At 37.5% G+C, this 22,663-nt stretch overlaps 1 protein-coding gene and 3 long non-coding RNA genes across 20 annotated transcripts; 2 read left to right on the top strand and 2 right to left on the bottom strand.

Moving 5' to 3' along the window:
• Positions 1 to 1,789: 1,789 nt before the first annotated feature.
• On the bottom strand, positions 1,790 to 9,924 carry LOC130469324 (uncharacterized). Of its 5 annotated transcripts, none has more exons than XR_008929802.1 (5): positions 9,730 to 9,923; positions 9,540 to 9,612; positions 3,519 to 3,628; positions 3,045 to 3,395; positions 1,790 to 2,283 (listed from the first exon to the last, which is right to left on the bottom strand). It is a non-coding gene; the product is annotated as an uncharacterized lncRNA (long non-coding RNA). The 5 variants fall into 5 exon arrangements; XR_008929805.1 differs by having other exon boundaries at positions 2,277 to 2,411; XR_008929806.1 differs by lacking the exon at positions 1,790 to 2,283 and adding an exon at positions 2,426 to 2,770 and having other exon boundaries at positions 9,730 to 9,924.
• Positions 5,004 to 8,975, top strand: LOC110783075 (putative disease resistance protein RGA1). Its single transcript, XM_021987371.2, has one exon. It carries the CDS (start codon positions 5,626 to 5,628, stop codon positions 8,785 to 8,787), a length of 3,162 nt encoding a protein of 1,053 aa, XP_021843063.2. The 5' UTR covers positions 5,004 to 5,625; the 3' UTR covers positions 8,788 to 8,975.
• Positions 9,925 to 11,643: 1,719 nt separating the features above from the next.
• Positions 11,644 to 21,601, bottom strand: LOC110783170 (uncharacterized). Of its 12 annotated transcripts, none has more exons than XR_008929799.1 (9): positions 21,362 to 21,599; positions 21,187 to 21,244; positions 17,100 to 17,494; positions 16,097 to 16,258; positions 14,477 to 14,796; positions 14,261 to 14,373; positions 14,026 to 14,117; positions 13,513 to 13,899; positions 11,644 to 12,207 (listed from the first exon to the last, which is right to left on the bottom strand). It is a non-coding gene; the product is annotated as an uncharacterized lncRNA (long non-coding RNA). The 12 variants fall into 12 exon arrangements; XR_008929792.1 differs by lacking the exon at positions 17,100 to 17,494 and having other exon boundaries at positions 13,513 to 13,581; positions 13,693 to 13,899; positions 21,362 to 21,595; XR_008929796.1 differs by lacking the exon at positions 17,100 to 17,494 and having other exon boundaries at positions 13,513 to 13,581; positions 13,820 to 13,899; positions 21,362 to 21,594.
• LOC110783169 (uncharacterized) lies at positions 20,137 to 20,762 on the top strand. 2 transcript variants are annotated; one of them, XR_002532026.2, is made up of 3 exons: positions 20,137 to 20,275; positions 20,362 to 20,409; positions 20,634 to 20,762. It is a non-coding gene; the product is annotated as an uncharacterized lncRNA (long non-coding RNA). The 2 variants fall into 2 exon arrangements; XR_002532027.2 differs by having other exon boundaries at positions 20,144 to 20,279.
• Positions 21,602 to 22,663: the final 1,062 nt, after the last annotated feature.

The raw sequence follows: 22,663 nt of genomic DNA, 5'->3' as shown, positions 1-22,663 counted from the left end.
TGGTAAATATAAAAACCTCCTCTTATATAAGCTAACTAGGCTCCCCTCAAATTATCCATCTTTCCCAACATCAAAAGAAGAAAAAACAATGAGTCGTTTTATCAACCAATTGATCAGATTTTTAATATGTACGCAAGTTCTCCTACAAATCAATTTTATGTCGTTTGTAGCTGGCGGTACGCATTATGACATTTACATCACCAATGCACTCAAACCCGGGCAAACACCTATTACGCTTCGTTGCCAAGAAAGGGGTAATGATCTAGGTACTCATGTTCTTCAAAAAGGACAACAATTTCATTTTGGTTTTGAGACTGGTATCGCAGGTACAAAGCGCTTTTTTTGCCATTTCTATTGGATGTCGACCCATGATATAAGTTTTGATGTATTTTTTGAGAGATTAGATCATATGATGGGCCATGTTTGCTTTTGGGAAGTTAGAGAAGATGGATTTTACCGTCGTTGTGAGGATAAAGGGCTTCCTTGGACAAAGATGCATGGATGGACCAAGTAATTTTTGTCATTATTTCATGCAATGTAAAATTTGTGTCAAATTTTATTAAGGATAATGTCGTTATAGACGTATTATTGTTCGTTGATATATAGATATGTGATAAAATTTTACGAGATTTAGAAAATCTACGCTACGTAGGTTATATGTCTTGGCTCTAAATATAGGCGTTTGTCTATCAATAATAATGAGATCAAATTATGTTACTCTCCATAATCTAGTTTGGTAATTATATTTTTTATATAAATAAGTTAACTAGTTTTTGATTCCTTATGATATACGTACTTTATCTGTATTTAAAATATTGATCGTATTTGACTATGTAACAGAAGGGACAATTGATAAAAGGAAAATTTGAAATACCGAAAGAGGATGATTAGTTTAGAGTTTGATAAAAAAATTACAACCGTTTTATACCTTTTAAGGTGCATACATGCTTCTTTTTTTTTTGCGCAATTTCCATTTGGTTGTGCTTAACCAATGTTAGGCGAGGGCTCCCTATTTCTTTCCTTTTTCAGTGGTATCCTTACCTGTATAATTAAAAAGCTGCAGTATAATCAAGATTTTCTGTGTAACTTTTTGATTCATATTTCACCCTTTCTTTTAGATGAAAATTACAATGCAACCATTTTAAATTTTGGATGACAAATGTCCATTGTGGCCTATGTGTCTCATTCATATCAAATCACTTCTCTGAGAAATTGCTAGTCAATCTCCTTGATTGAAAAACAAGCCAATTAAGTGGTAAAGGCGTAATAAACTAAGAAAAACGGGTAAAATTATACTTTCTTTGTTCTTTTTTAAATGACACAATTATTTAGCAAGTTTGTCAATACATTTTCAAACATTAATATCTTCAATTATGGATAAGAAAAAATTATAAAAAGTTGATATTTAAGAAATATTTATTGAGACGAATCTAATAAAACTCCACACGACTATATTTTTTCTTACAAAAGGTCTTGCGCGCATAAGGTGTAAAATAAATTTATTGTAAATCAAGATAACTTTTATGCAGTTTTTTGTAACTTTAACCTAGTTTTTTATAACTTTTTTATTATTAAAAAAAAGTTGATAGATAAACATTTTAAAGGGTTCAATAATTAATTTTATACATTATTAGTGATTTTAAAGAAATATTTTTTATTAAAATGAAAAAATTCATCACTAAAAACTAGATAATTTTAATATATATAAAAGTAATTTTAAGCATTTTGAGTCAACTTTTACTTCGGTGTACAATATTTATTGTACACCACTTGTAAATAAGAATTTGTGTTTTTCTTAAGTATAACTCACAAAAGGAAGTCAAAAGAGCTTGTGTAAATAGTGTCTAAAACCCAACTGTGTCATGTAAATAAGAACGGAGGAAATAATTGACAAGGAACGTCAAATTTATCGAAAAAGTGGTCATTCTCTATCACATTCTTCATCCATGTCTTCCATCTCACCTGCTTCATCCATGACATTTCTCTCTCACGTCTTTCTTTCGCATTTACAAACCAGCAATATACATTCCTTTTTTAATATTATACAATCATTTCCTACCAGTATTGTCGACAATTGCAGTATATCGTCGATGACTTCGGTATACGTCGTCGCCGATAATTAACTGAATCAGCCACCACCAGTCTTTCACTACTTTACAAACGAACCTACTTGAGTATGGAGGAAGATGTCGATCTATTCATCCACATCATCTTCAACCTCTTTCAAAACTCCTGCCATCGATTTGAGTCTTCGACCTCTCATTCTTCTTCTTTTTTTCCTAGCTAGAAAATGAATTTTCTTTTTACAATTTTACGTTGTATATTTTCGCAAGGGTGTAAACAATTTTCCAATTTTGCAGACACGATCATGTTCTTTATTTTCGCAGACTTTAAATTTGTGTTGTAGACTCCTAATAAAATAGGGTAAAAAATGATAAGTGTGACTCCTAATAAAAATACGAAGGTAATATGTCATAATACACGATCTCTTTTCAAAATTATTGTTAATACAATAAAGAAACACTACTTTTTTTTATCAGAAATAATTAATTGTTATACATATAATAACACACGGCAGTTCACTTGAGTACAAAAGTAAAATAACTCAGAGAAGATGGGTGCTTTGGTCATATCACGCCTGCACGGATTATCTACATTTTTTTATTATGATGGCTACCATTTTATTATAGCTATTGCAAAATCTTCCTTTATATAATCTCTCGGTCTTTCAAGTTTCCACTCCCAAACCACAAATCCGGCCTTGCATTACCTGCACACCCCAACTCCTCCTAATTCTTACTTCAAGTTTCGCCGAAAAAAAATCAGACATAAAATCAGACATTAGTTAAAGAAAGGGTGATACGGTAGTTGATCTTGCTGTGAAGAAATTGGTTAACAAAGGGTATGGAGCATTCAAGACTGTAACGGACATTGAGTCCGAGGTCTAAAAGGCTTCAGAATAACAAAAATATGCATATATTTAATCACAATTCAAGTAAGTAAAACATTGGATTATAAGTCCAAACATTATTTGGTTTACTTACCAAATTTACATCTTTTGCATGGCGCTTAGCGGACACCTCCCCCTCCAGAGGATGCAACATTTCTTGTCGCCAAAGTGAATCACCAATAGGAATCAATGCTCTCCTTCGTGCATTGGGATGAACATCTGATAAACAAATATGGTAGACAAATAATTAAAAACTAGAATTATAAAATGAAAAAAAAACCGTCGTTTCGGAGTAAATGCTTGATGTTTTCAGAATCTATCGTGTTCCCTACTAGGGAACACGATAGATTAATCCCTACTACATGCACGATTGCACGGCCTACAGATAAGTGCTTAGACGTGAAACATCTTTTTATTCAATCTTCGCGCTTGCATTTTCTTCATCCTGTGAATACAAAATTGAATCAAACTACGCAGTTATTTCTTCAGATGTGCATTTTTACCGTGATTTGCAAATGAGTTACGCGTTACAGTTGCAGGATCGTTAAAAGATGGAAGATCAGCTTACCTCTACCCTCTAACGTGATCAATCTGCTCCTTGCCACGTCCAAATCTGCTTCTCCTAGTTCATAATCAATCATGATACGCCAAATAATAATAAAGCCTCAAATAATGTGGCTGAATCAAAGAAATCAGTCACCAAAAGTATCAGTAATTAGCATAACACTTAATAATCAAAAAATACAAGCAAAATAAAGGTACATATATTCAAGGAACAATTACTCGAATAATGGATAGACCCATAGAGGAACCATTCAGCAACTTTGATATGAGCATTAAGCTAATCTTTCTCTCACTAATAATCGAAATTAAGCATGGAACATTACATGCCCAACCAGAAGACCATAATAAATCCATTTTTATACTTTGCAAGAGTATTAGGCCACTTTCTAAATATAGTAAAAATGTAAAATCATTTGAATTTTCACATATATTATCATTAATGGTACTCCTAACTCAAAATTTAAAAGAAAACATACTATGTTGGCTTATTGGAGAGATAGACAGAGAAGGATAATTGTGATATTTTAACTAAATTTCTTAAGTTGACCTGTGTAATCATACGTGGCTCGATCATTACTTTGTGAGCTATTGTCATTAAGATCTCCACTCTATGGATTAATATTAACAAAAAATTATGACATTAACTAGACAAAGATTACAGAAGGATACAAATATCTACTTCATAATGAATATTGATATAATCCCGTTATTCAGTTGCCATCGCGGCACAGCTTAAGCTATTCTAAGATGGAAATTTAAAAACAAAATATGACCCTTTACATAGCCAAGCAGAGTGATCGACATGCTCAAAACCTCAAAATGTTGCTTTCAGTGTTGATTTCAGTCAACTTCTGAAAAGCCATAAAATTCTTGTGGTTTAAAATGTGACCCTCATCACCCATGCACCATGGACCATACATGTCATGAAGAAATATTCACAAACTTTCTAATGTTGCTTTCAGTGTCTAGAATACTAGATATTCCTGTGAAATTTCCAGGTTCCTGTTATAGATATTTGAGATCATTTTTACCGTGTTTTTACCTGTAGAGCGAGTTCAGATCACAAATGAAAGGTAAAGGAGGGATGATATTCTGGTAGATGAAAGATCACTTTCTATAATTTTCATAAAAACAACCCAGTTTAGTCAAACAGAGATTATTGGTCCCTCATCAATCTTGCCTTATTTTTCTTTAAGAATACAATGTGAATACAAAACCAATGGTCGATTCTTCTACAAGAATAAGACATCAGAATTAACACTTTGGGGATTGTCATTGTGCAAGAAGACGACCGAAACTTTGACCAGAAGCTAGACACTCATAATTTTGGTTTATCCGGCGAGTTAACTATAATAGAAATTTGGCACAAGGATGATAATGATGGTCATGGAAGTTCACTAACAATTACCTCAAAGCCAGTTGAGATCTGTGAGCTTCCTAGAAAATTCGAGGAATTAATACACTTCTTTTTACTTTGTACTTCGTATATATCATCCCTCTGTCCTTCAAGTTTCAATCCACAAACCACAAATCATCCTCTGTTAATTATAACCCACATCCCTCAAACACAGTACTCCGTACTTCATACTGCCTCTGCCCTTGAGCTTCTGTCCTATCCCTTAACACACAACACAATCGCCCATTCACAAAGCACAAATCATCAACTGTTTATTATTACCCACATCCCTCAAAAACATAGTTCATACTTCATACTGCATTCACCTTTGAGCTTCCGTCCACTCCCTAAACACAACAACATTGCCCATTCACAAACCTTAAATCATCATCCTTTATTATTTCCCAGTTACCCTCATCTCCCAAAATATTACTCTTACTTCAGCGCCTCTGTTCACTCCATTAACACACAACAAAATCGCCCTTTCACAAACCATAAATCATCATACATTAATTATTTCCCACATCTCCAAAAATTTCCAAGCTTTTCCCAAAAATACACACACACAAACACAAAAAAAAATTATTTACACACAAAATAACTTTTTAGCCATCCATCCAAAAATTCATCACAAAACCACAGGAAGATACAGTGTCCATTAGTCAACCAAGAGAGACAAAAACTAAAGACAACGGGAGATCAGAAAAGGGGTAAGATGGCTGAGGATGCAATAGTTGATCTTGTTATGAAGAAATTGATTAAAAAAGGACATGGAGCAATCATGTCTGCAATAAACCTTGAATCCGAGGTGAAAAAGCTCCAGAATACAAGGACTCTCATTGAAGCTACACTCCTTGATGTGGATTCAATGTCGGAGCATTACAGCCCTGCTCAACTAGACTCATTTCAGAAGCTCAGTTGTGAGCTTGATCGGTTGCATGACTTTTCAGATGTCAGAGCTACAAGAGAATTGCAGAAACAAGTCATGGACGGAAATAAATACATAAATGAGGCACGGTTGTTCTTTACTGCATCAAACCAGCTTGTTGCACGATTTAAAGATGCTCGGAAAGTCAAGGATATTAGGAAGAAACTTAATTCCATTACAATTGACCATGCTCAGATCGGTAGCATTAACTGCATGCCAACTGCAAGTCAAACACGGGTGTTGAATGGGTCATCTCAGGATTTCGTCTCCAATATGGTCATTGGGAGAGATGGAGATAGGGATTACATTGTAAACATGCTGTCTGAAGACTCCATTGCCGCAATCCCCTCTGTTACCTCAATTGTTGGGATTGGCGGACTGGGAAAAACAACACTGGCTTGGTACGTGTATAAGGATGAGAGGGTCAAGAGCTGTTTTGATGTTCAGTTCTGGGTTCCGGCAAATCAACATTTTGATTTCAGGAAGGTGTTAGAGAAGATAATAACATGTGGTACAGGGGAATTGCCTACCAATATATGTGACATGGATCAGCTCTATCATCACTTTCGCACAGCAATTCGTGGGAAGAAGTTTCTGCTAGTTTTGGATAACATTTGGGATAATGACAGTCTGAGACAGAAGTGGGCTAATCTAAAAAGCCTGCTAAAATGTGGGGCTGAAGGAAGTAAGGTTCTCCTTACTACACGTAATCATAAAGTTGCAGAAATCATTGATTCCGCCAATCTTTACCACCTTCGGGAATTAACAGAAGATGACTCATGGCTTCTCTTTCAAAAGATTGCTTTTACACAGTGGCAGGATCCAGGTGTGAAGGAAATTGGGAAGGAAATTGCAAACATGTGTCCAAATCTGCCCCTTGTTATACAAAGTATAGGCAGCCTCCTGGCAGGGAAAGGTACAGTTCAGGAATGGCAGGCCTTTAGAAATGATCAGCTTGCAAGTTTTGCTTGTTATGGGCGTGACGTTATGCATACGCTTAAACTTAGCTATGACCAATTGGATGCAAGACTGAAGCTTTGTGTTACTTATTGCACCTTGTTCCCAAAGGGGGATTCATTTCATTTAGATGAAATGATCCATCGTTGGATTGCTTTGGAGTATGTTGAGCCAAAATACGGGAGCCAAAGCTTGGAGGAAGCAGGGGAAGAATATATGATCAGCTTGATAAATGTTGGGTTTTTCAGTTTCAGTATGCGTGATGACACTGATTATGCACAAGGAACGATAATGCATGATGTGATGTTTGAGCTTGTTCTCTCTCTAGCTGGGTTCAAATACAAGGTGGCAGATTCAAACACAGATAAAATTGACGAAAGGGTTCGTCATCTATCTATCTGTAAAGTGGCTGAGGACTCATATTGGGAAGTGCCTTCATCGCTTTTCAAAGTCAAACACCTACAATCCTTCATCAGAGGCAATTCTACGTTTGGTGGTAAAATAAAGGTACGAAATTTGTCCATGTGTGATAAATTAATTTCAAGATTTAAAAGTTTAAGGGTACTGGACCTAAATGGGATGGGGATAAAGGAACTGCCAACATCTCTAGGTGACTTGACCTGCTTGCGGTTTCTAAATTTGTCTGAAACTGATATAGTGAAACTCCCAAAAACAATCACGAAGCTAGTGCATTTACAATCACTCTACTTACGTTGCTGTTATCACCTTGTAGAGTTGCCCAAGGATATGAGCAAGTTGGTGAATCTGAGACACCTTTTGTTAAATAATAGTTTCCAATTGAGTCATATGCCCACGGGATTAGAGAAATTGACAAATCTTAGAACATTAGACGTGTTTATAGTGAGTAAAGAGATGGCTAATGTGGGAAAATTAGCAGATTTAAATCGGCTCAATGATCTAAGTGGAGAGTTGAGTATCAATCTGTACAAAGAGTCAAAGGATATAGTTTCATCAGAGATTAACTTGAAGTTGAAAGAGAAGTTGAGGACGTTGTCTATAAGCTTTTATTCTGCCACAAAAGAGGATGAGAGGGTGTTAGAAGCTCTCCAGCCTCCTTCTAATGTGACGGTCCTCACAATATACGGCTATGGAGGGGAGAGGTTACCAGGGTGGATGATGGATGGTCAGCTAGAGAGTCACCTTTCAAATTTGGTTAAAATTAATATAACCGGTTGTAAAGGCTGCAGGTATCTCTGCTCATTGGGAAGGCTCCCTCATCTCAAAAGTCTTTATTTTTGGGGGTTAGATAATGTGGAGTACATAGAGGAAAGCACTAGTAGCGGCAATGCTAATAGTAATGCCAACGTTGGGAATGAGTCACCCTTATTCCCCAGCCTTGAGACACTCTCAGTTTACCAAATGCCAAAATTGAAGGGATGGTGGAGGATGTGGTCAAGTGATGAGCAAGATTCAAGAGAGGTTCTCGAGGTTCAACAACATCAGCTTATAGATTGGAAGCCTGCATTTCCCAAGTTAAAGAGTCTAACAGTGGACAATTTGGAGTTGGCAATTGTAATCGCAAGGCAGCACTTGGGGGGCTTAACATCTGTTGAATTTCTCTACATTTACAATATCTTTGGTAATCCTCCTCAGCAACGACAAGCACTTACCTTCCTAAACAGCTGCTTTCCCAACATACGCACTTTGAATTATTCTATTGATCGCGAGTTAGTGGTTCTTCCAGATAATATTCGAGATTTACCTTTCCTGGAAACAATCGGCATCTACGATTGTGATAAGCTCAAGGCAATACCAGAATGGATTGAAAGCCTCACCTCCCTAACAACACTTAGTTTGTCATACTGCCCAAGATTGGAATCACTGCCACGACAAATAAGTAACCTCCCCAACTTGATGACACTTTCAATTCAAGAATGCCCCATACTCGAGGAGAGGTGCAAGAGCCCAAATGGAGATTACTGGCCCTTTATTCAACATATTCCTTACCTATACACCTCTGAAAGGCTCTGAGAAACTATTTTCTTGTACTCAACTGTCTCTTCTTTTTTATTTCTTTTTTTAATCCCTACTCCCTCCCTAATAGCTGCATCTCAGTTCATGCCATGAGCTATTAGTAAAATTCATATTTTAGCGTTTTGTACAAGAATTAAGAGCTTTTTATTTTCTTTATTTTCATTCTTATTACATTTAAAGCTCATGCGGAGCACAAATTTGTTATTTTAATTTTTTTTTTTTTGTACGGAAGTGTTATACTATAGGATAGTATAAAATTATAAATTCATCAAGCACCTCCAACTTACACCCAGGTGCACCTAGATCGAGTTAGGTGTACTAGAGACTAGAGGGTGATTAGCTTGTTTGATGATTTTTTAAAATGAGCAACAAATTCTTTTTTGTTGCACCTAACTCTAGATACACCATCTTTCCAAAAAAAATTAACTCTAGATACACCAATGTGCAAGATAGAATTTGTAGGAATCATCAGTCCGGTCACCCCCAATGCGTAAATTTTAGCAGATAAAAAACCATCACGGCTTGTAGTTGTCACAAGAATATCATGAAAATATAATGAAAAAGACCCCAAATGCCTTAATTATGCAGTAATTTTGCAAATTTGTTCAACATTTAGGACGGGGAATACCAATTATCAGAGCCAGGCAAACTACTAATATTTGTGCTACATCCAAACATTCAATTACGCATTCAGGTTTTGAAATAAAAGTAAAATTGAAGAAAATTCGAGCATGAAAATCAAAGTATACCTTGACATTGAGTATATGCAACTCTGCAAGGGTAGTATCATAGTATGGAGTAGCAGATTACCGATTCATGGACCTGAAATTTTGAATGCTACAATTATTATTATTTCTAAAATTGAATTGTCGTCAATTATGAAAAACAAAGAGAAGGGGGAACTGAAATTGGAGAACTAGATAGCGGAATTGTGCATACCCAGATTACCAGGAGACTTGGAGAGAGAAAGTGGGAGTGATTCGCCGGATGTTAAAATCGGAGAATATCATCATAGTTTCACGGGTAACTGTGATGGTGAATGATGGCAATTTTGGGTGGGTTTGATCCATCTTCAAATATTTGTGATGGGTTTAAGTTCATTGGTGTTTCATTTGCTGGCCCAATCATCTGAACACTTACACAGGTTCTTGTTCACTTCACCCTATGTTTATCCAACTTTAACAATCCCCAATTCAAATGTTTTGTTTGTTTCAATTGAATTTGAATGGGCTTAACTTATTTGTTGAAAAAGTATATTTGTGTGTGTAATTGTCCCAACAAAATTGAGCCTATTTGAATTGAAATTGTCTAGACTTGTATTCCTAACTTATTTTTCCTTAAATAAGTTAAAACAAGTTGAAATAAACGGACGGGATAATAATTCGGTAACTCTCCAACTATGCTTTCAATATTTTCTCTTCTAAATATTTACTTTAGTCAACTAATAACTTAAATAACACTTTGGCACACCAATATGAAACATAATTTTCCGTACTCGATCTACGGTGTGCCAAAATCAGTTTTCATCTATTTATGTTTGTCATACTCTTGGTGTTTGCTTTACTTTGTCAGGGCATAAAAGTTTTTATGCCTTTGTTGTGACTTGTTTGTAAACGTGTTTGGTCGGTCTAGATCACTTGACCTAGTTTGTCCACGCCCTTGTTTCAAGTACCAAAAATAAATTTTAGCTCTTATCACCAGCAAGGCCGCAAGCCCAAATTCGGAGCTGTGGCACAGGGCCCCAATATTTTGGATCCAAAAACAATTCGCAGGCCCAAATTTGAGAGAAAAGATGGCCCATCCACATTCGAGAGACGCTACGGGATAGCACGTGGGTAGGAGGAAGAACTCTTCCAGAATTCACACTTACATTGTTTTTAATTGCTGGTATCGTATTGACATAAAAGGAAGATTTCATCCTCTCATAGTCTCATTTGCTGGATTGCATAAATCATCCCAGGAAATTAAAGAAGATTTGCAACTCCATTTTATAGTACGGAAGCAATTAAAGTCGTCCCTAATACTCTAATGCCCATCTTATGCAGATCAACATGTCTTACAAAGTACTCCATAATCCATATCTTATATCTATTCTGCAAGCTAGCTAGCTAGTAGGCATACACTAATATTTCCAAATTCAATTCATTACACGCCTTTGCTCAGAAGTCAAACTCTGTAAATGATTAAAAAAATCAAGTTGCTGAAATGGATAGATTAATTAATGAACGTGGCAGCTCTCTTACGATTAAACTCCAAATAATTACATAATTAGGACGTACCTAATGTTTGCTATAGTGAAGAATAGTTTTTTTTTTTTTTTGAGGGAATAGTGAAGAATAGTTTTAATTAATTCCTTATATCGCTTCTTGCCAGTGTCGGATCTAGAAAACATATCAATTGTACTTAGAAATTAATGCAAAATCAACTACATTTAAGCAATTTGTTGAAAATAATTATGAAAAAATTAGCTTATTTTTTATTTTTATTTATTTTTGCCAACCACTCGTCCACCCTATGTTGGATCCACCAATGCTTCTCAGTTCTCACCATCTTTTTCCCTTTTAATACTACGCACTACGAAGTACTACTAGTAGTATTTAGTACCAAACTTTTATTAATGTTCTATTTTTATCGTTTAAGCTAAGCAGCTCAACCTTTCAGAACTAGAACAGTTGCTGCTGATTTTGCTATTTAAATACGGCGTAACTTTCTTCGATCTTTCAAGTTTCAACTACACATTTTAGATTTACGTACTAATCTGTATATGGCTATCAACAACACAATTCAGATTCAACTTACACCTAAAGAAAGGAAGTTTCTACACATCTACGAGGCTACGAACCCCAACAAATGTAAACATAAGAACTACTACGTACTTCAATGCTATGCCTATGCTATGCCTATGCTATGCTAACCCTGAAGGATAACTATCAGAACTAAAAAATAGATTAATTGTGCAAAGAATAATTCAACAACTATGACATAGGTTAAATATTAATTAATCTTCAACACATTAATTAGTATGAAACCACCCATTAGTAAATATCAATTCAGCAAAGCTCACAGATGGCACATTTTACAAACAAATTCCTCTGCGTCTCTTTTCTTTGAGCTTCCATAACAAAATCCCTCACCCAAAAAAGAAAGAGTGAAATGGCTGAAGCCATAATCGCTCAACTTGTTTCACCTATTCTGGAGAAACTGGGTTCCGAAGCATACAAAAAAGTCGTGTATGCCAAAGACCTGGATTCCCACATTAAAAGCCTTCAAGAGCTCAAGACCACCATTGAAGCTACACTTCTTGATGCATCTTCCTTGGACTCGTGCAGCAACGCTCAACAAGATGTGCTCGACAAGCTCAGGACTACACTAACTGAGTTGGATGATTTCTTGGAGGAACAGGCTGATAAAGCAGACCTGAAACAGTTCAAGAAAGGAAACAAGTTCATCAAACCAGTTCGCTTGTTCTTTTCTGAATCAAACCAGCTTGTTTCTCCCTTTAGAGATGCTAATAAACTCAAGGCTATCCTGGAGAAGTTTGACCGCATAGCAAGCAACCATGGAAAGCATGGTAACATAGTTACCGTTACCAGGCCATCTGTGAACCAGAGCCTAGGACGGAGCACTCACATGAGTATGACTTGCTCTCCAATCCTCAATGATTTGGTCATTGGGAGGGACGGAGAGAGGGATAACATTGTAAGCATGTTGTCTGAGGAATCCATGGCTGCAAATCCCCTCTCTGTTACCTCCATTGTTGGAATTGGCGGGATGGGGAAGACAACATTGGCTTGGTATGTGTATAATGATGAGAGGGTGAAGCGCCTTTTTGATGTCCAGTTCTGGGTTCCGACAACTCGGGATTTTGATTTTGTGAAGGTGTTAGAGAAGATAATAGCATCAGGTACAGGGGAATTGCCTCCCAATGAATGTGGCGTGGATCAGCTCTATCATCACTTTCGCAGAGCAATTGGTGGGAGAAAGTTTCTGCTAGTTTTGGATAACATCTGGGATCATGCCAGTCTGAGGGAGAAGTGGATAAGACTGAGAAGCCTGCTAGAATTTGGGGCTCATGGTAGTAAGGTACTCCTTACTACACGCAATCAGAAAGTTGCTGAAATCATGGATTCTACAGATCCTTTAAATCTTGGGGATTTAACAGAAGATGATTCTTGGGTTCTCTTTCAAAAGTTCGCTTTTACACAGTGGCAAGAACCAGGTGTGGAGGCGATTGGGAAGGAGATTGTAAAGATGTGTCCAAAGGTGCCCCTTGTTATACAAAGTATAGGCGGTCTCTTAGCAGGGAAACGTACTGTTCGAGAATGGCAGGCTTTTAGAAATGATCAGCTTGCTAATATTGCTTCTTATGGAAGTGGAATTATGCCTACACTTAAACTTAGCTACGATCATTTGGATGCAAGTTTGAAGCTTTGTGTTACCTACTGTACCTTGTTCAAAGAGGGATTTCTTTTAGAAAAAATGATCCATCGTTGGATTGCTTTGGATTATGTTAAGCCAGTATATCAAAGCTTGGAAGAAGCAGGGCAAGAATATATGACGAGTTTGCAGAATTCTGGGTTTTTCCAACTAGTTGCGACGGATCAATTTGGTACCATCTTAAAAATGCATGATGTGATGTATGCACTTGTTCAGTCGCTAGCAGGGTTCCAATACATGGTAGCAGATTCAAACACATATAAATTTGACAAAAGGGTTCATCACCTGGCTATGTATAACGTGGCAAACAGCTCGTACTGGGAAGTGCCTTCCTCGGTATTCAAAAGCAAACACCTACGATCATTCATCAGAGGCAACTGTTATTATACTCGTAAGATAAAGGTGAGTAATTTATTCATGTGCGATAAATTAATATCCAAGTTTCAAAGTTTAAGGGTATTGGACCTGTATAGGGTGGGCATAAAGGAATTGCCAACATCTATAGGTGACTTGACCTGTTTACGGTTTCTAGACTTGTCTTTTACTGATATAGTAAAACTCCCAAATTCAATCACAAAACTAGTAAACTTACAATCCCTGTATTTGCATTATTGTGCTGACCTTGAGGAGTTGCCAAGGGACATGAGCAAGTTGGTGAATCTCAGACACCTTCTGGTAAATGGGAGTGACAAATGGAGTCATATGCCCATGGGATTAGAGAATTCGACAAATCTTACAACATTAGATAGATTCATAGTGAGCGAACAAATTGAATCAAAGGTGGGAAAATTAGCAGACCTGAATCGGCTCAACAATCTAAGTGGAGAGTTGTCTGTTGATATGCGTCGGGAGTCAAAGGATATAATATCGTCAGAGATTACTGCAGTAAACTTGAAGATGAAAGTCAAGCTCAGTAAGCTGAATATAACGTTTAAGAATGGCACAAAAGAGGATGAAAGGGTGTTAGAATGTCTACAGCCTCCTCCTAATCTGAAATTGCTCAAAATAAGCGGTTACGGAGGAGAGAGATTACCAGACTGGATGATGGATGGTCAGCTAGAGAGTCACCTTCATAATTTGGTTCACATTTGTATCAGTAACTGTAAATCCTGCAGATACCTCTGCTCCTTTGGAAGGCTCCCTTATCTGAGACTTTTAAATATAAAGGAGTTAGATGATGTTGAGTATGTAGAGGAAAACACTAGCAGCAATAATGCTAACAATAATGGCAATGTTGTGAATGATTCACCCTTATTCCCCAGCCTTGAAAGACTTGATGTTTCCGGGATGCCGAAATTGAAAGGATGGTGGAGGATGTCTTCTTCCAGTGGAGACCAACATTCGACAGAGCTTCTTCAGGTTCAACAACATCAGAATCATCATCCGGCTAATCGGAAGCCTGGGTTTCTTGCATTGTTTATGCTAATAGTGTACTACTTGAAGTTGGCAATTACAATTGTAAGGCAACTGATACACAGTTTCACATCTCTTGAAATACTCTCAATTTTCAGAATGCCGATATTGGTGGGGTGGTGGTCAAGCGGTGAGCAAGATTCAAGAGAGCTTTACCTGCTTCAACAACATCAGAATCAGAATCAGAAGCCTGCATTTCCGAAATTAAAAAGTCTAGCAGCGGACAAAGTGGAGTTCGCAATAACGATAGCGCAGTGCTTTGGGGGCTTAACATCTGTTGAAAAACTCTATATTGAGAATAAGGTGATTGGTGAACGACCAGCAAATATCCTCCTAAACAAGTGCTTTCCCAACCTCAACTATTTGTATTTTTCAGATGGTGTCAAGTTAGAAGTTCTTCCGGAGAGTATTCGGGATTTATCTACCCTGAAAACGCTGGATATCAACAGTTGGGGACAGCTTAAGGCGATACCAGAATGGATCGACAGCCTCACTTCCCTCATAGAACTTAGATTAACAGAATGCCCAAGATTGGAATCACTGCCACAACAAATAAGTAACCTCCCCAACTTGAAGGAACTATATATTTATGAATGCCCCATACTTTCGGAAAGGTGTAAGAGTCCGGATGGAGAATACTGGCCCTTTATTAAACATATTCCTCATATACACACCGACTGATAGGCTTTGATCCCAGACAATGTTCTTAATCAAAGTGTTGATTGTACTTTATTTGCTAAATAACCTTTCTGTTTTTATTATACAAGAAAAAATGCTATAAATTTATGCTCATATGAATAATTGAGCTAAAAAAAACCTTGGTTGTAGCTTGCAATGTAAAACCAATTATACCATGCATAAACCCCAACACTTGGGCTCAGCACCTTTAATACAAGGATCACGTTTTTAAAAGTTATATGAAATGAGGAAGATAGATTTTGTTAAATGTTGATGGTTTATTGGGAACAATCTTTCCTTGGCAATTTAACTATAACGTGTTCAAGAAAAATTTAGATCCTCTACATTTCTTTTCAATCCATTTTACATCTTATGATGATAACTCCTAGGCTAGTAAAAAAAAAAAATCTCCTATTTCCCCCTTCATTCATTTACTATCATTTTTCTACCATCCATATCTGATCCCTACTCGTCGTGAAGCGTGCTTCAATTTTAATTTTGTCTCTCAAATGACTGAAAAGTCAAATTTAATCAATATTGAAACAATAATGCCCTGTCCTTAAAGTTTCTACTAGGAAATTTCCATGAAGAAGACTTTTCTAGCTTCACCCTGTCCGAATCTTAAAACTATAAAAAATTCTTTCAGAAATATATTTTAGACCATACCATGATTAGATTAGATGTGAAACAATTTTCTTCCTTAAGTCCAGTGAATACAGATTGAATCAAACTACGCACTTACTTTTTCTGACGTTAAAAAGAGCCATGATATGCTTACAAGTTACGCCTTACAGTTGCAGGAGCATTAGAAGATGGAAGATCAGCTTCCCTCTACACTCTAACGTGATCAATGCATCAATCTTCTCCTTGCAACATCGACCCTGCTTCTCCTTGTTCATAATTATTCACGATACACCAAATAAAGCCGCAAATTATGTGCCTGGATTACATAAATCAGCCACCAAAAATATCAGTAATCAGCAGAGAACTTTCCCAAGTAACTAACTAAGGCATGCTAAAATGCTCATAAACTTCCGTGCATCCAAATTGATATGTACATAGTAGTATAATCAAGTTGTTCCAGATAATTTCATTCGAGATTATAACATATTACATCGAGTATTGATTCATTAATGGATAAGGGAGACTGATTATCTTGAACAACAAATTAATTAGCATAAAAAGTTTGTAACACCGGCGTTAAATCTGGCCGGTACATGAAAATTATTATTGTTCAAATCATATTAGAAGAAAGGCAATAAATAAATAAAAAATATTAGAATTAACAACATACTTCGTACACAAAACTAATTAAAGAGCTCAGAAATAATAATAGAGTGATCATTAGAAGTTGATAGACATAGAAATGGAAAAGAAGTACCGACAAATCAGGAAAGTGGAGATTAGTCAATGTTTTAAATTACTATGCTAGGTATGCCATGTGCTGCGGAAATTTTAAAAGATGCTCGAAATTAGATTACGACATTTAACGACGACTTGCTTATTAAACTAGCATCAAAGTCTAACACATGACAGAATATTGGAATTGCAGTAGATAGATCCCTTAATACTACTATATCTTCTTAATGTATCATTAATACATTCCATTTGTCCCTTAACTCCTCAAGGTTAGTTCTACTGCCAATCTGATTTGTATTACTCCAAAGCACAGAAATTTTATATCCTTTCTACCCTTCAAAATTCCACTCCCAAAATCACACAAGCAAAAAGACCACCTTAGAGAGAGAGAGAGGGGGAGAGATGGGTGAAGCCATACAGACCGCAGTCATTGAACTTGCTGTGAAGAAATTGGTGTCCGGAGGATATCAAGAAATCATGTCTGCAGTGCACCTCGAGCCTGAGGTGACAAGGCTTCGGGAATCAAGAACTATTATTCAAGCTGCACTCCTTGATGCAGATTCAGTGCTGGAGCACAGCCATGTTCAACAAGACATGCTCGAGAAGCTAAGCTGTGAGCTTAGCAGGTTGGTTGACTTCTTGGATGCAAGAAAAACTAAAGCAAAGAATAAAGCCAACTTGTTGAAAGAGGCATGCTTGTTTTTTTCTGCATCAAACCAACTTGTTGCCCGATTTAGAGATACTCAGACAGTCAAGTATATCAGGAAGAATCTGGATTCCATTGCAAGAGACTATGCCCAGTTTGGTAGTGTACTGTCTGCACATCAAACACAGGCAGGGATCATTCAAACAGCAGGGTCTCACATAATCACTGATGTTGTAATTGGGAGAGACACGGAAAGGGAAATCATCATAAGAATGCTGTCTGACAACTCCATTGATTCAGAGACCTTCTCTGTTGCCTCCATCGTTGGGATTGGTGGAGTGGGGAAAACTACACTGGCTCTTTATGTGTATCATGATGAAAGGGTAAAATGTTGTTTTGATGTTCGGTTTTGGATTGATGCAACTCAGGGTTTTGATGTCGAGGAGGTGCTGGAGAAGATATTAACATCTACTATGGATGAAATGCCTCGCAGTCATGATATAGATCAGTTGTACCATCACTTCCTTCAAGCAATTGCAGGAAAGAAGTTTCTTCTTGTTCTGGATAATATTTGTGACAAAGCAAGTTTGAGGCTGAAATGGTTAGGATTAAAAAGATTGCTAGCAAATGGGGCCAAAGGAAGTAAAGTTATCATCACTACACGTGATCAGACAGTTGCTGTCACAATGGACTCCGCTAGACCTTACATGCTGGGGGATTTAACAGAAGACAACTGTTGGCTTCTCTTTAAACGAATTGCTTTTACGCAGTTGCAAGAACCGGGTGTGAAGGCTATTGGGAAAGAGATTGCAAAGATGTGTCCAAATGTTCCTCTTGAAGAAGTATTGGCGGGCTATTAGCAGGAAAATGTACACTGCAGGAATGGAAAGCCTTTAGAGATGATCAGCTAGCGAATTTCTCCACCTACGGGAGCGACATCACACATACACTTAAGCTAAGCTATGACCAACTAGATGCAAAGCTGAAGCTTTGTGTTGCTTACTGTTCCTTGTTTCCAAAGGGGTTTGAATATGATGAAGATGAAATGATTCGTCTTTGGATTTCTTTGGGATACATTGAGCCACAATATAGTAACCAAAGCTTGGAGGAAGCAGGAAAAGCATATATGCTCAACTTGCTGAACTGCGGATTTTTCCAAAGAAATTGTGAGGACTGTCTAAAGATGCATGATGTGATGCATGACGTTGTTGTCATGGTCGCGGGATACAAGTATAAGATGGCTAATTCAAACACAGTAGAATTTGATGAAAGAGTCCATCATGTGTCTGTTGGCAATGTGGTGGACTCATCCTGGGATGTCCTTTCGTCACTCTTCAAAATCAAGTATTTGGAGTCTTTCTTTGTGGTACCTAGGCAGAAGAACTTTCCAATGAGGACGTTGTTCATCAATCATAAAGTAATGCTAACAAGATATCAGTGTTTGAAGATATTAGACCTACACGGGATATGGATAAAGAAATTACCAGCTTCTATAGGTGAGCTAATTTGCTTGCGGTATCTTGATTTGTCAGAAACTGCTATAGTGAAACTACCTAATTCAATCACGCGGTTGGTGAATTTACTATCCCTTCACTTGCATTCGTGTATAAACCTCCAGGAGTTGCCTAAGGAGATGAGCAAGTTGGTGAAGCTTAGATACCTTCATTTAAACGGGAGTTTGGAATTGACTCATATGCCTAAGGGGTTGGGGAATCTAACATGTCTTCAAACATTAGACGTGTTTGTAGTTAGTGAGAAATTTTTACGGAGTAAAACTGAGGCCAATAATGTAGGTGGATTATCAGACCTTAAGTACCTCGACAATCTGAAGGGAGAGTTAAATATCCAGGTGAGTAAGCAGCCAAAGGATATAGTGTTGGGAGCTAGGGAGGCAAGCTTGACGATGAAGGAGAAGCTCGTAGACTTTTCCATTGATTTTTGGGATAGCACAAAAGAAGATGAGATGGTGCTAGAAGGCCTTCAACCCCATTCCAATCTAAGATATCTGAAGGTATCGGGGTATGGTGGGGAGAGATTACCAAGCTGGATGATGGATGATAATCTCCATTACAGGCTTCCAAATTTGGTTGAAATCAAAATATTAAATTGTAAAGGCTGCAGATACCTCTGCCCCTTGGGGAGGCTACCTCATCTAAAAGATCTATTTCTAGAGGGGTTAGATAATGTGGAGTACATAGAGAAGTATACTAGTAGCAGCAACATTAATGACAATAACAGCCTCATAAATGAAGCCGCTCCTGAGTCCTTATTCCCCAGCCTTGAAAGATTTCGGCTTAAGGGTTTGCCCAAGTTGCAGGGATGGTGGAAGATGTCAGGTGACCCTGATGTTCAACATCAGAATCGTCTGACTGAACGGAGGCCTGCATTTCCTAAACTTAAGGCCCTGACAGCAGACACCATAGAGTTGGCAATTACGATAGCCAACGGGCCAGGATTTGCTTCTCTCGAAAATCTCTATATTTTGGAAAAATTAACCGTTAATGTACCTCATTGTCAACGACAAACACGCATCCCCCTCAATACCTGCTTTCCCAACCTCCGTTGCTTGCAACTTTCAGGTAATCCTGAGATAGAAGTTCTTCCTGAGGAGTTTAGGCATCTCTCCTCCCTTGAATATCTGCGTATCAATAACTGTAAACAACTCAAGGCTATACCAGAGTGGATTGACAGACTTAGCTCCCTCACGAGCCTCTGTATATGGGAATGCCCCAGATTGGAATCCCTCCCGCGTCAGATAAGCAATCTCTCCAAATTGAAGTTACTCGGAATTAGTAAATGCTCCAAGGTGCTCACAGAGAAGTGTCGGTGCAAAGATCCAACTGGGGAATACTGGCCTTACATTCAACATATCCCTTACATAAACATACGCCTTTCTAGTTCTGTGGATGATGCTTAGTTGTCTATAGGCTGTGCTCTATAGTGTCACCCCAAGTAGGTACCACCTTCTCTTTCTTTCTTTTTTTCTTTAACTAACTTTGGTCCTTGTTCTCTAACTAACCCGCCTGTTCAACTTGCAGAACTTTCAGATACGGGAATGCAGTCAGACTCTGATGATGAAGAGTGATGTATGTGCAACTCTATATTTCTACTTGTGTTGTCCTGGTTTTTCCATTTTTTATCCCTGATCTTCAACTTCTACCCCTGCCTATTTTAACTACAAAGATTTATTAGGAATCTACTTCTAGTCCATAATAAAATTGCACGAATTGTAAATAGCATCAAATGAACTCAGCACAATGCATAAACCACTTTACTGAACTGATTTTTATTTTTATTTTTATTTTTACAGATTCTGTTGTTAATCCTAGAAGCAAGATTCGGATTTCAGAGTGAAATTGTATACTTATGCAGTTGTCTTCTGTTGCCTTTTTTTTATCAGAATTTCTACTTGTCTTTTTTTTCCTGCAATCAGTTGCAGAATCATAGATAACCAAGTCCAAAATGTATTTTCTTGTATTTCTAGCACTACATCTTTCTAGTATTAATTGATAAGTATGTTTTTAGTACGAGTACCCGGAATTATCAGGCCGGTCACCCCGAACACGTAAACTTAGCAGGTCAAAAACCGACACTGCCTAGTATTAGAGAGGGGAATACAGTTGAAACTCAAAAGCAACTTATATGAGCTTATACCATGTGGCTTTCACAAGAATATCATGAAAAAAGCCCCAAATGCGTTAATTAAATCCAACCAAAACAAGAAAATGGCAACATCGAAATTCCAAAGGGGAGTTTCAATAACTAGCCGTAATTTTGCAAATTTGTTCAATCATCAAAATTAAGCAAACATTCAGGTTTTGAAATAAAAATAAAATTGAAGAAAATTAGAGAACCAAAATTACCTTGACATTGAATCTCTTCAACTCTGCCAGGGTAGTAGCAGATTAGCGATTCATGGACCTGAAAGTTTGAATTGTACAACTATTATATTATTTAAAATTGAATTGTCGCCAATTATCACAAACAAAGAGAAGGGGAAACTGAAATTGGAGAACTAAATAGTGCAATTGTGCATACCAGATTACCAGGAGACTTGGAGAGAGAAAGTGGGAGTGATTCGCCGGATGTTCAAATCGGAGAATATCATCACTGTTTTACGAGTTTACGACTACCTTCGAATAGAAAGAGAAAGCGGGAGTGATTCGCCGGATGTTCATCGGAAAATATCATCGGGGTTTTACGACTAACTTTAATCACACACTTTTCTCCACGCATTGCACATATACAAGAAACATGACGGGATGCACGTAAAGTTAGGAGCAAAAATGTGTCCAAATGCGCAAGAGATCTGTTGGCACTAGAGCTGTCAAAAACTGACCAGACCTGAAAACCCGACCTGAACCGATCGAATCTGAAACCGACCATGACCCGAAATTACGGTTAAATAGATAACTCGAAACCCGACCCGAAAAAACCGATAATCGATTTTAACCCGATGTTGTAACACCATAACCCGACACCCGACCCGAAAATGACCAATAACCGAACTGACCCGACCGAACAATGACCCGAACCCGATTCGATACCCGACCCGATGTCAACCCGAAACCGATTGTAACTCGATGAAACCTGCTATTGACTCTAAAATAAGTTAAAAAAAAATTTAGAATATAAAATAATTAAAATGTATAGGTTAATTATCAGACCCGAGTAAGACCCGTCCCTGAGAGTGACCCGACCTGTATTCCATTTGATCTGATTAATATCCGATCCAAACTAAGACTCGAACCCGAAAATAACCGTGTTGCAAACCGACTTAAACCCGACTCGATAAGACCCGAACCCGAAATTATCTGCTACAAACCGACTTAAACCCGACCCAATAAGACCCGAACCTGAAATCAAACCTGACCGAAATGTGACCCGACCCGAACCCTGGATAGGAAAAAACCCGATATGACCCGACCTGAAATCGACCCGACCGAACCCGGACTCAACCCGAATGGAATATTGACCCGACACGACCCAACCTGATCATGACCCGAGACTCGAGATGACCCGACCCAAATCCGACCCGATGACCTGTTTTGACAGCTCTAGTTGGCAGGGCAATTAAATGTATGTGTCTTGAATCTTGATGGCTTCCAAATTTGGTTTTTTTCAGAATGAATAATGGCAAAGGTTGCATTTTGCATACACCTTAATTTGCTCACAAGAGATGAGATTCAAACACATGATCTATTGTATACACATGCATTTATTTTTACCCATTAGAGTACCTAACACCTTATTTATACCTAGTCTATAAAAAGGAACACCATATACTATTAGAAGACATGTGGCATCACATTATTAGAAGCCATATTGAATCTCTTCTTT

Source organism: Spinacia oleracea, chromosome 3, assembly GCF_020520425.1.
Source record: "Spinacia oleracea cultivar Varoflay chromosome 3, BTI_SOV_V1, whole genome shotgun sequence".
Lineage (NCBI taxonomy): Eukaryota > Viridiplantae > Streptophyta > Magnoliopsida > Caryophyllales > Amaranthaceae > Spinacia > Spinacia oleracea.
This window is presented reverse-complemented; position numbering and strand designations above follow the sequence as displayed.